General features: G+C 39.4%; 1 protein-coding gene across 2 annotated transcripts in view; it reads right to left on the bottom strand.

Annotated features, from left to right (window-relative positions):
- Positions 1 to 13,811, bottom strand: part of phactr3a (phosphatase and actin regulator 3a) — a 51,761-nt gene that overhangs the window by 8,876 nt on the left and 29,074 nt on the right. For both annotated transcript variants that reach the window (XM_036136338.1, XM_012873444.3), the window contains exons 3-7: positions 13,595 to 13,762; positions 12,589 to 12,804; positions 9,751 to 9,979; positions 8,018 to 8,268; positions 5,284 to 5,437 (exon numbers count right to left, since the gene is read on the bottom strand). In XM_036136338.1, the coding sequence (XP_035992231.1) occupies positions 5,284 to 5,437; positions 8,018 to 8,268; positions 9,751 to 9,979; positions 12,589 to 12,804; positions 13,595 to 13,762 (1,018 nt within the window). The remainder of the gene's footprint in view (positions 1 to 5,283; positions 5,438 to 8,017; positions 8,269 to 9,750; positions 9,980 to 12,588; positions 12,805 to 13,594; positions 13,763 to 13,811) is intronic.

The raw sequence follows: 13,811 nt of genomic DNA, 5'->3' as shown, positions 1-13,811 counted from the left end.
TACACAGCTGTTCAGTCACAATCCCTTCAGTTCCTTTTGCATTGTGCGTGTGGAAATGCTCTCATTTCCACTATTAAACATAGCCACTGAACTTTTTCTTCAACTTGATTTCACCAAATGTTTAAGTGATCGCCAATCACTATTGCGCAGGATTTTTTTCCTGCCACATTCTTTCCTCGAAGACGATGGGTCCCCACTACCATTCCAGTTTTTAATAATGCGTTGAACAGTTCTTAAACCAATTTTGGTAGTTTCTGCAATCCCCTTAGATGTTTTCTCTGCTTGATGCACGCCTACAATTTGAAATGTTGAAGCTACTCATGAGAAGCTACTCATTGCACCAGTTGGGGTTAAATAACCTGTTGCCAGCTGAAACATAATCACCGACACAGTAATTATCCAATGGGAGGCTCATACCTCCTTGCTTAATTAAATCCCGATGGCGATTTTTTTTTTTTTTTTTACTTTTTTTGGCCAGGCAGTGTATTTAATGATAGTCTATGTAGTCTCGGTAGTCGTCCATAAATGAGCAGTAAGAATTCACTGGGTGAGGCAGAAAGTACTATGTTGCACTGATAGGGGGCAATGCTGAGCCCCATAGGGACAACAGGTAACAGGGGAATGTCACTGCTTGTTGTTCTTCTACGCTGAGGACGTGGGTTTTTCACCAGCAAACAGTGCACTCATTTAAATTTGTACCGACCAAATGGAAGATTACGTCTCTAAACTAAAGCATGTTTCTTAACTGGGTTTTCAGTCGAAACAGGAGGTATTAGAGAGAGGATGGCCAACTCCAGACCCAAAAGATCTGCTTCAGGCAAGTGGGAGAAAGGTAACCCGCTCTTTTCAACAGGAGTGGTACACCTGAAAAGATGGGTTCTGCTACAAGGCCCAGCTGTTTTCTGCCTTTTATATTTTATTTTCTCCACATTGAAAACACTGAAAAACAGTTGAGAGAGGACCAATCCAGAACCACTCCCCACCTTGAAGATTATCTCCATTAAAACACTCAGCGTTTAAAAAATGAAGGCAAACTGAGACGATTTTGACGAAGTGGCAGAGATAGTTATGGCGGAAAGGCAAATGGACTTCATATACAAATAAATGTAAGACATCATACAAATTTAAATTTTAATAACACAAAAGATATCACCCCCCCCAAATGAAAATTTTAAGACATTGAATTTGACCAAATATGAAAATTATTTTGTTTTTCTAACTATCATATCATCATTTAAACAGTGTTTAAATTAAGGTCAAAATCAAAATATAAGCTTCTATTTCAGGTTTATCCAATTCAGTTCAATTAAAAAATACTTTATTAATCCCAAAGGGAAATCAAATGCTGGTGTAACTCATGGGGGTTTCTTCGACAAGCTGTTGTAGACGGTGATGGCTTCAGGCAGGAGGGATCTCTTTTTACAGGTCTGTCTTACAGCGGGGATCTGGAGAAGCCTCTGACTGAAGACACTCTGTTGTTGTCTGATGAAGAGGATGCTCAGGGTTGTCCATAATGTTCTTCATTTTATGAAGAATCTTTCTTTGCAAAGTCATCTCCAGAGGTTCTAGATGGGTCCCCAGAACAGAGCTGGCCTTCTTTATTAGCTTATACATCTGACTGCAGAGGCATCAGTGCATCACCAGCCACACACCTCACTGCACGTCAACAAGTTACTTATTTAAGTACATTTTCTTTATTCAAAGCATATTAGTGTGTGAAGGTCTTAAAAGTCTTCAAGTTGATGAAAACCTTCTTTTCTAAAACAAAAGGAAAGCTAAGCTGTAAAAGCTCTTTACATTAATGCAGGCCTTTTATGCTGCCTTGCAGCAGATTGATCCCCACTGCTATGGGGCTAAAACAGTGACAGCTTGCAGCAACATCGAACAGAGATTTGGCATTGTAAAATCAAACATTGAATAATTCAACATTGAAAAATCACTTGCAATGACATCGAAAATGAGATTTGGCATTGAAAAATTAGACATTGAAATGTCAAACATTGTTAGAAAGTAAACACGATGATATTCTCATTTTATGCTGTAGCTTTTTTTCGATAAGAGACGTTTTCGTTGTCACTGCAAAGTTCCTACAGCTACCAGGGGCCCGTTCTTCCTACGTCGCTTACTCAGTTAGCTGGATTTGATTGTTGACGATTTGGCATGATCTTTGATCATTCGGTTCTTCGAAACTCATCCTGGACTTGTTGTCATAGCAACATGTGCGCCAGCTTAAACCTGCTCGCAAGCAGGCTTATTTCATGTAAACAGGATTAGATCGCAGCTGTATAAGCGGAGGAGATAGGGAAGTCTGTCGTATCCAGTTTTTACGACTGCGACCTGTTGCAGAAGGTGCAAGAATAATTTGCAGAGTTTTTAGAATTAATCGCGTATTGCGCAATAGACAGGATCCTTTAGCGCAGCGCGACAGTGTAATTGTAGAGAGATTTTTCTTGGTGGCTGTTATAAACAGACAAACACATCATTTAACAGTGGCTTTTAAAGAGGAAAAAGTGGTGTTGGAGCCATAAATATAAAATGTTTAAGTTATTTGTATGATGGTTTGCTTTTTTCTTTTTCTCATATTCAGTAAGACGATTTGTTCAGGCCATTTTATTGTGAAGTTTAGTTTTACTTTGAAAGGCTTGCTTCCTGTCGAGTCGTGTGGGCGTTCTTTGGCCATGCTAAACAGCCAATAGCAGCACTGCTGATCATTGTTTCTACTATCAATACATTTCCCCTTTTAAACAAACGCATGAATGCGCAGTTGTCTCAGATAACTCAATCCAGCGATACTAATCATAAACAACAGGTGTGTTCGAAGAACCCAATTAGCCGGATCACGATTAGCCGCATGAAACCATCTTGGATGTGTCATTTGATCTTGGATGTTTTAAGCAACGTACGAAGAACGGCCCCAGGTTTTGCCGTCGGGGGTGGAGCTAAAGAGAAGGCCCCTTCATGGGCCTTCTGTTTTTCCAATACTCCTCATCATCTACCTGCAGTCACTGGTTTAGGTCCATGTCACTACAATCATTAGCTGTATAAGTTAATTAAGATAATATTAATGAAAATAATACTCTTTCTTGTGGTCGGGCTGTGGTATTTGACCGGAGCTTTCCATAAGTTAAATGCAGGTAGATGGTAAGTACGGGAAAAATGGAAGAACCATGAAGGGCCCTTCAATTTAGCCCCGCCCCCGACGGCAAAACTCTGCAGTGACAATGAAAACATCTCTCATTGAAAAAAGCTGCAGCATAAAATGAGAATATCATCATAAGTGTTTTACTTTCTAACAATGTTTGAATTTTCAATGTCTAGTTTTTCAATGCCAAATCTCTTTTTCAATGTCATTGCAAGTAATTGTTTCAATGTTTGATTTTACAATGCCAAATCTCTTCTCAACGTTGCTGCAAGCTGTCACTGCTTTAGCTCCACACACTGCTCTATAACACTGACCCTGATGTGTCTCACACAAAGCTCCATCTGTGCTGAATCCTCACTCTTAAAAACCTCTGAATGTCTCCCTTTTAAATGATCAAAACCCCTTTTTCTTCCATCAACTCTAAGAATAGAGGAAGAGGCTGTATTATTAGTTGCCTACCAGACGGCCGATGGATATTGTTCTCTGTGGTGTGGGTGGCACTTTGTGCTTGGCTGCAAATTATTTCACAGCAGGTTATGTAACACTCTAGTGTGTCTGTTTGATATGCCGGTGTTAAAGAGCCTGAGTCTGGTGATAGAGCCACACATGAGATCACTGCTGTCAGCTAGCGAACATTATGTGGCTCAGCTGTATTAGGACAAAAAATAACTCGTCTGATGTCCTTACACAGAGGTACAAAAACACACGCCCATAAGGCTTCACAGGGAAAACATTTCCTGGAAGGAGACTGCCTCACGTGTTGCACCCACAACAGCCGTGGTATAGACTGAGGGTAATGTGAAAGCTTTCAAAGGAATAACAGAACATGTGTGAATTTCAAGTGCCAAAAACATTCGACAGTGATTTTCATCTATTTGGACGATCGCCTGTAACAGACGCACCGCGTCCTTGTGTAAATTTGTTAAGTGTTGACGGATGAATGTGTGTTTTGACGCTTTCTAGACTAAGAAAAAAGTAGTAATAAATAAGATTGTGCAAGATACTGCATTTCTGTAGAACAACTGGATGCTCTAAATTGTCTTATCTTGCCTACAAGTGTTTGGAAGAAGATTTATATAAATGTGTATGTAACATTTGCAGTCTGGGCTCTGAGGTGTGCTACTTCCATTTTGGCTTTTCTGTCACAATTAAATGCCTCTCATTATCAAACAAATTTTAATAGCCGACAGAGATAATCTGAGGAAATAAAAAAATGCAGTTTTCAAATGATAATTTTATGTATTAATGGAAAAAAATACATGAAATAATGTAGATGCTGTATTAAAGATGTTGTTCTGGCCCCTTGTGAGCCTCCTGGATGAAGCAAAGATGTGCTGTTTGAATACAGTATTAAGTGACTATAAGGCGCCCTTAAAATCCTTCGTTTCTCTCAAAAATTGATGTTGCGCCTTATAATCCGCGCCTTATATACGATTACCGTTGTGCTTACTGACCGATTTTATGTGGTAAAATGCACTCTAAAAATCTGTTAAAATGTGTAAGTACAACTTTGGTAAACAATGAAGCCGCTCCGCTCAATGGATATTCGGAGCACTACGGTACACTGTGTCACTACCTGATCGGACCCCTGAGCTGTCTACAAGACTGCCTGACTGTAATGTCGAAACTAGAAGTGCATTCATGTGAAGGCCCCCACATATTCGGGTGTAGTTCACTCCACGGAGGTCCACGTGTACTCGAGGCGTACTCATGGCAGACTCTGCGCAGACTCCGCACATACAGGTACGTGCATAGCTCAATTTTTACGACCGTATACGTGGTGTCACACTATAAACTTCTTGCCGGTAAGAAGTCTTAACATCAAACTGTTTTATATGTGGGGTTAGCACTGGCCAATACATTCTCCATTTCAGGTTACTGCTCCTACAGGTAACCTACTTGTTGGACCCAAAATAGTAAGACTTTCCCAAAGCCTTGGAAATGTCATTGTAGAGAGTTACAGTAAATTCATGATTAATTGTATATAGGTCCAGGCTTGTTTGGGTACAGGTTTTTTTTCCCTTAATCAATGTGATCATCATTTGAAAATGGGATTTTACTTAGAATTTACAAATCTGTGGGAGGGCAAACACATTTTATAGATCTGTAGTTACGAATATTGAAAAACTCCCACTTCTTACTTGGCAAGTTTCATCTCTATCTGCTGTCGAATTTCCTGTCGCTCCTGATCACTCCGTGCCGGAAAGATATTCCTGTCCTCCAGCTCCTGCTTGCTGGGCCTGTTTCGTAGCTTGACAGCCAACAACTCCTTCCTTAGCCTGCGAGGAAGTGTACCTGCAACACCAAACATATTTATTCCACTAATATGCAGACATATGCTTAACTACAAACCAATATAACCTTCTTACACCGTGGCATCTAGGCATGTAGCGGTATGCAATTCTTATGATACTTTGAGTAAAAAAAAAAAAAAGCCATGTTTTTCCTCCATTTACTAAAGAGGAAAAAGAAGAAAAGAAAATTGAAACAAAACATTACAATACAATCTAATTGCCTCCATAAAAAAAGCAAAACATAGCCTTTCTGTATAGGATTGCCACTGCTAAAATAATTTATTGTTAATGTAAGTCCATTGTCTTTATCTTTATCATCTTTGTCTGCAGATTCTTAGACCATTGATATTTTCATACAGCCAAATCTGCAATTGTTGTGACAGAGGAAAAATTGTAGTAGCAGTAGTAATCTTTCAACCAGCAGACAGGCAGTCTGCAGTAACCAGTGAGTAATGTCTGATGTAGTGTTACCCTATGCCCTATAGAGCCAGAGAAAACACTACCTGAGGCATTTTCTCAGGTATAAATGGTAAATGGCTTGTACATGTATAGCGCTTTATCAAGTCTGACGACCCCAAAGAGCTGTATACTACAGTCAGTCATTCACAACCAGACAGTGGTGAGCTATGTTAGTAGCCACAGCTGCCCTGGGGCAAAATGACAGATATAAAAGTGAAAGGACTTTATGGGGAACATATAAAGCAGAATCCACCTTTTTAGGGCTTAGATACATTTGGTTGTCGGCTTGAGGTCTTTAGGGGTGCAGAATTTTTTATTCAGTCTGTTCAGCTTCTGCATAGATATCTTTATATTCTGTTTGGGTCATATTTTTCAAGCTGTTCAGTTTCATCTATTCTTTATTAAGTTTTTTTGAACAATTATGTCACAGTATTTGTTGCAGAACTGCTAAACAAGGTTATGGACGTCTAGCTTACCAATTTTGGGAATACACCTTTTTTTTTCTCTCTGATCGATTATTTTAGTCCAAGTTATAGGACTAGCTTGGACTAAAATCCAAGCTAGTCCTTGGATAAGATAGCTTATCCAAGGATAAGCTAACTTAGGTGGATAAGTCAAAGCGTTCTGTTGTTCTTTACACCGCACTCCAGCATACTGGCCAAAAATGGGGTCAAGTGGAACACTCTGCAACCTGGAAGGGGGCAGGTTGTGACGTGTCTCCTTTAGATTTAAAGAGACAGCCCCAAAACAAGTTGCTCTCAGAAGCACCTCAGACCAACAGCAAAAGAAGGGCTTTAGAGCAACAATAACGAGGAATTCAAACCAAAGCATTGATGTTCTACTTTATATATGCCCCAACTCAATGATTTCAATGTGAAATGGAAGAATTCAAAAGCATGATATGTCCCCTTTAAACTGTAGAAATGCTATGATGAAAAATGTCTGTAGTTTTAAAACACAACATTTTAAAACTAGACCATCACACCACCAACTTCAATTTAATCCAGGCAAATATCTGTTTTGGTTAGCAAATATTTGGCTTCTGTAGATGGATTTATTTGCAATGGATTAGATTTTTTTTTTTTTGAAGGGATTACGGATGATTTCATCCATGTTTTTTTATATAATCCAGACATTACATGTGGATGTCCCAAAACCGTATCCATAACAATCAGCATCAGAACACAAGTTCATTGATGACAATCAAAGAAATAAATACCTTCAAGCTTTATTGGAGACATGTAGATGAACCATAGTAATGTTTTAGAACTTATTTTACTCGACCAGATGTGTTTAAAACAAGTATTTGAATTTGTAGTTTTACATTTTTACATTCTTAAAAAAATATCATAGGTACTTGTTATGTCACACTTGCATCACTGCGTCACTCAGATATAACAGTAATTTGTCACAAAAATGGAAAAACTGTCTCAGTTAAATAAAACATCTAAAATCATGTTTTTCTTGATTCTCAACATTCTCCCACACAGCTCTAATCACGTTTTACTTTTTCTTAAACAAGGTGTGCTTCTTGTTATTGGCCTCCACAGTCACAGGATCTTAATCCAAGAGAACACTTCTGGGATACTGTGAATTGGGAGATTGGCAGTATGGGTGTGAAACTGGCATATCCTTAGCAGCCATGTGGTGCTATCATGTCAATATGGACCAGGATGTCTGAGGAATCTTTGCCACGGGATATTAAGGCAGTTTTGAATGCAGAAGTGGGTCCAGCCCAGTAATAGCAAGGTGTCCCCAAAGTAACTGAATAATCAGGGAATCTATTTGCAGAGAGATAGAAAAAGAACCTGCATTGGTATAAATACAAGAATCATGGTCTTTGTTTCATACTAATATTATCCATTTTAAACAAGCAAACACTCAACAGTTTTCACCTATAAAGGATTCATATTGTGCTCAGGTTGTAAGTCACATAGTACAATATTGTGCATTAAAGTAAGACTGGCAGAAGTATTCAGTAAACCAAAACAATGGGAGTCTGGGGTTTATAACTTAAATAATGTGCTAAATAATAAAACAGAGCTCTGGATTCTTCAATGTACAAATGTCTGAGTGACTACAGCTTACACATTCAGCAACCCACGAAAGTTGGGTGACCCACCAGAGATGACAGACTCGTTCCAGCCGTCCAGGTCGAAGGGGAGGCCTGAGGTCTTGGAGAAGCACTGGTCCAGCAGCACGTTCTCCTTGTTCTCCTCCGCTTCCTTCTTGGGCCAGTCAGACCCTCCGCCTCCTACGCAGCCACCGGCCAAAGATGACGTGTGTTGGTTATCGGAGCTGCAGGAGCGAGACAGCCGTCCGTCAGAGCACCATAGCCGTGGGGGTGAGCCCTGCTCACACCCTTCATGGACACTGAGGGGACAGGGACAGAGAGACGCAGTCTTAATGTTGGCGACGAAAGAGTAAAAGACCGTGTTAGACTAACAGTCTATCTGCAAATAAGACAGCCCTGTATCTAAGGAAGTAGAAAAAAAAATAAATACTGTTCAAACCAGGTATTTACAGAACTATTAAAAAACCACATTGCTGTTTTTGTCTGTCAGCTCTTCATTAGAGTGATCGCTTGTGGGAAGGAACTGTTCCTGATTTAATTATTGGTAACATTTGAGTTCATTGTAGGTAAACGTGAATATTTTAAGGCAAACCCCCAGACACACTGCTTCCAGGTGTGACATCATGAACAAAAAGGGGGGGAAAAAATCAGCCAAGATATCAAGAGATGAATAGAACTGCAGACCTTGATTAATCATTGGTTACAATATCCCAGTGCCTGAAGGCATATATGTGTTAATACCAGACCTGCATCCATAACAATATGTTACAACATGCAAGGTTACAGCATTTATCTGCGAGGACACTGGTTCAGTTCCCCAGAGATGAACGCATTCTGGTGTAAAATGTGTGTGTCTGCCCCAGAACAAAAGCAAAACACCTTCTAAAGAATCTGAAGCTATTAAGAGAGTGTTGCTATTTACAGAAACGAGTCCTATGCCGACATGGGCGGTAAGATCACTCGGTGAGGAAGGAGCCATTTGCCAAAAGTAACACAAAACCCTAGATTAAAATGAGCATTTGCTGCAGGACGGACAGGTGCATCACATGAAATGGATTTTGTTATGAGGAAAGCACAATGAAACTAATATCTCAAGACATCAACCACAAAGTTAAAATTTGGACACAATCAGGTCTTTAAGATGGGCATTAATCAACATTAGTGGGGTGACAAAATCAAAATTTAGGACTGGTCGTTAGAAATTTCTGATTTCACTCCTGCAGAAAACCTGTGGGCGGAGCTGAAAAAGTGTCTGGCAGCAATGTGGCATACAACCCTGACTCGGTTATACCAGTTCTGTCCAGGGCCAAACTTCTACCAAACTACTGTGAGAAGCTTGTGAGAGGTTATCCATAATGGAGAGAGAAAAAAGCAATGTCTGGACACACCGAGCAGATTTGGGTGGAAACCTGGCTACTTTGGAACCTGAGTGGAGACCTGATACAGTGTAAAAGCTTCCACATTAAAAATGAATATTGTGAAATTATTTATTTTGGCTCGTGCTTCTGAAGTAGGCAGTGTCACGGTAAAAATATGTCTCATAAATTAGGGATCAGCGGCTGACTGGATAATATGTTTTATGGATTGAGAAGAAATCTATATTAGAAGCGTATTCCTTCTTTTCAGTTTGGCGAGGAATAAAGATCCAGAGTATATTTTTCTCTGTTATTTGTGCCTTTTCTTAAAGAGTGTGATGAGAAAACGGTGACAACTGAATCAATTATGTTAAGGGATATTCAGAAGTAGAGCAAGGCTACATTTTACAAGAACAGTAAACTAACCTCTCCTGTCGATTCTTGGAAGCAAAGGCTCTCTGCAGCTCCTCCATAATGCAGCTGGGGGGCATGGGAGGGTGCATCATATTGCCAAGATGTGGAGACCCTGAGGGGTTTGCCAGGGGCCCTCGGAGTGGCAGGGTCATTGAAGCCATGCTTTCTGTGGCCCTGGGTGGAGGCTCTTTGGGGAGGTAGGAGTTGGGCAGATGAGCAGGGAGCGACACAGGTCCTGAATCTAAAGAGACACAAGTAATTGTCAATTATCCAAATTTATCTTCCTTTCTCATATGGCTGTATTTGTTTACAGATGTAAGATATATTTCTCAGTATTTAAATACAAGTATACATGTTCATAGTAGATATTTCAGCTTTATTTCTGTACAGCTTGAAGGTAAAGGTTATCCTTGGTAGACTTAAAACAGAAAATGGTATATACAGTTACCACTTCAAAACAGCGAGATATACGAGCTTCATGCTTAGTTTAGGCTTATTTGGGTTATTTGGTGAGATTCTGAGTCATCTATGTTGCAATAGAGACAAAATGAAAGGTCTCTAATCATTTTAAAATGATCAGAGATCTCCTGCACAATAACTGACTACACAGAAAGCCTGGAGATCAGTTCAACATGTGGAGGCGGAGGCTTAAACTGATTTCCTCTTCCATCCCAATTCTCCAAAATCCAGATTTTTCACAGTTTTCCTCAGCAGTGACACCACAAGGATTTCACTGAACTTTGGGTATTTGTTTTATATAATGATATTGTCATATTTTATTTCTCAATAGTTAGAATTCCTCAGCTGTTAAAGCCAAGTTTCCTTTTTTCCATTTTTAAAAACAAGCCGTCAACAACAATGCAAAAAACAAAATAGTATTAAGGTCACATATAGATATAAAATGAAGAGGAAGTTGTTTTGTGTGTGTTGCTCATCCGTTTTAAGAAGGAAAAAAACACTCAAAATGATGAAAAAGAAAATTGTTGAAAAACTATATAAACCATAAAATTGAAATTATGAGAAAAAAGCTGAAATGAACCAAAGTATGTCAAAATGATAACAAAAAAGTTTAAATTAAAAAGACAGGTGGAAAAAGTATATAGACGATACATTTTCAGTCACCTTGTGGAAAAGACCTGCTATAGCCATGCTTCATGTAAACAAGCTTAAAACTTAATACTTTAGAATAAGATTTAATTAAAAAGAAATTATTTCATCTTCATCAAATAAAGTTGGTATGGACTTGACATGCATGTCAAACCTGTTTGGGTAGAATAAAGGTGTTTCAGCATTCAGCCTTTTCATAAAAAGGCTATTTCTACTTAATTCTCAATATTTATTTATACTTTTCTATTCTGTAATGGAAAAGAAAAAAAATCATGTACCATTTTTCTCTAATACCCCTTCAAACAACCCCTATTCAGCGCTGAGATATTTTTGTTTTTGAGAAGGTTCTCTTTCAACAGACAGAAAAAGTGACTGAAGGAGATTTGGAGGAAGTGTGAGAGATATAACTGTTTACCTAAATTACAGTCATTCTTTTAATCCATCACTCTATCCCCTGTTTCTTCACTGCAAAATGTAAATTGATCCATTTTGCAATGCAAACCTAATGATCTAAAATGGGAGATATATCCATAATCATATAATATTTAGGACTTGATCCAGTTTGGCTTTAGGTCTTCCTAACAGATGGCATCACCATAAAACTACAGCAGTGGGCAAAACAACAACACAACGTTATTACCTCCACTGCCACTAAAGTATAATCGGTGCAAACAGCCTCTCTGTAAGGGGAAGTGGAGTACGGTTGGGTTTGATTTGTTTTGTTGTTTTTGTCTTAGAAATGTTTTCCATAATAAAGCAGAATAGAGTCTGGCTAACATATCTGAGTTATCTTAGACTTCAGCTCTCGTCCATCATTATTTTAGAGACCTCAAAATGTTACATATGCATGTGTTTGGATTTTGTCTCTGGACTGTAATACGTTACAGGGGTACTGCACACTTTACATGTAGGAATGCCAGACATGTTTCTTGAATCAATTTTCAAGATTTTACGTCCTTTAAAATTGGTAAAAAATTTAATATTTTAAAATTCACTCTAAGTTTATGTTAGTTTATGTTGCCTGCAAGCTGAATTCTCGTGGTATTTGTGCCAAAACTGGTTTGGGCCAATCACGTTGCAGTATTATGGTTTAAGGCGGGACATACAGCTGTGAGGAAAGCCCACGGCCGGACCAAAATAAACATGGCGGTGCAGGAGGATGCACGTGTGGGTGCTGCTCTCACATCTGTTTTGTCAGAATACACAATTTCTTCTTTGAAAGAAGAACAGCAAGAAGGGCTTTGACCAGCGTAACTTGTTGTGGTTTCTCATGATGCCCACTGCTTACATTTTCATTTGATTCCGTGATTGGCTAAAACCAACCTTTGGTAGGCGGGAACTAGGTGTCGCTTCGCCCAATCAGCTCAGAAAGTCCTGCTGAACATCCCTCCTTTCCCTGAACGGATTCAATGGGAGCAGACCCAGGTTGATAATGTGCAGAACGTACAGTAGAGCACACTACACATTATCAATCTGACTGGCCAGGTTAAGATGTTTCTACAGTAGGGAGACTTTAAATATCGCGTAAACATAAGAAACTGGAGGGAAGAAAGGACACTAGAAAAGAAAGGAAGTCACGAGAAAGAGAGAAATAAGGGTACCTAGGACACAAGGATGGATAGAAGGCAGAGCGGGATGTCACAATGACAATAATGGAAGCCACAAAGGAGAAGCACTTTGAGTTTTTCCTTTCTTTTTTGCATTTGCTCCCTTTTAATAGTATCATTTCAGAACTATACTCACCATCTCCAGAATTTAGCTGGGGCAAAAGCTTAGGAGGTACTTGTGGTGGTGACGTTCCTGGAGCGATTTCCTCTTCCGATCTTTCATCCATGTGCTCCCCTGGGTCCTGTAGCGCCTCAGGTAGATCCCCCGCTGGGCGCGCCTCGTCCTCTGCATTCTCCTCTGATAGTGCTACATTCTCCCCCACCCGGTCGCAGTCTTGGAGCGGAGGAGCCACTAAAGCACATTTACATAAACGAAAACATTTAAATGTACAAAGAGTCACTTTACAGTCATGTTACAATTCACAGAATAAACAAAAAGCAAAAACAATGTATGAAAATTTGGATAGTATAAATTAAAATACAATGTGCTGAGACATTTTAATTGCGAGGGATATGTTGAATGTATCTTATTAGTGGCATTTCTTGCATCAGAGCTCTCCTGAAACAGAGTAACTGAAAATTGTCTTATTTGTGTACTTACAAATAGAATAAAGCTTAAAAAAATCTCAAGCTGTGCTTCAATGAGTCTCTCTTCACAATTATGGCTCACTCAGCAAAAGTATTTTAGCTTTGAGAGGCTTAAATTACAGATCAGTTCTGAAGAACTGAGACAGACTTTGTTGAGCTTGTGGCACCCTTTAGGCCATGTTGCCCTGGTTGGTGAGCCGTATTACCCTTGCTGAAAATCCCCACTATATTTAATGCACCAGATGGGAGGGAAGTTTGTAAAAGGCTCTCATTCTTTGTGCAAATTGTGCAAATTGTACATATCTAGATATTCTATGGCAGCTGGGATGAAAGAATAACATTTAGTGGTCTCTGCTGCCCTCTATTGGTGAAAGAAGGATATTGGCTCCAGGGCTTAATAAATAACTCACAAACAAATTGATTTCAATTGAATACAGCATTTTCTTCCTCTTGTAAAGTTTAACTGAAAATACCCAGAAATGCCACAAACATTTTCTTTCTCATCAACAGCTTCTTTGCTCTTTCACAATGTCTGATTTACACAAGAACTATACCAGAAGAGGGACGCTCCTCCTCAGGACCAAGGTACTCCACGCTGCTGACTGTGAGGTTTGAATTTAAAGATCCCCCAAATCCACCAAGTAAGACTCCCCCATCTGAGCAGCAGCCTTGGGTAGGAGAGCTGGGATCGTGGCACATGAGACTGCTGGATAATGCTACATCTGTTCAAGAAGAGAAGAATCATGGGATTGAGGGTCAGACATTTTAATG

This window comes from Fundulus heteroclitus, chromosome 1 (assembly GCF_011125445.2).
Source record: "Fundulus heteroclitus isolate FHET01 chromosome 1, MU-UCD_Fhet_4.1, whole genome shotgun sequence".
NCBI classification, from domain to species: Eukaryota; Metazoa; Chordata; class Actinopteri; order Cyprinodontiformes; family Fundulidae; genus Fundulus; species Fundulus heteroclitus.
This window is presented reverse-complemented; position numbering and strand designations above follow the sequence as displayed.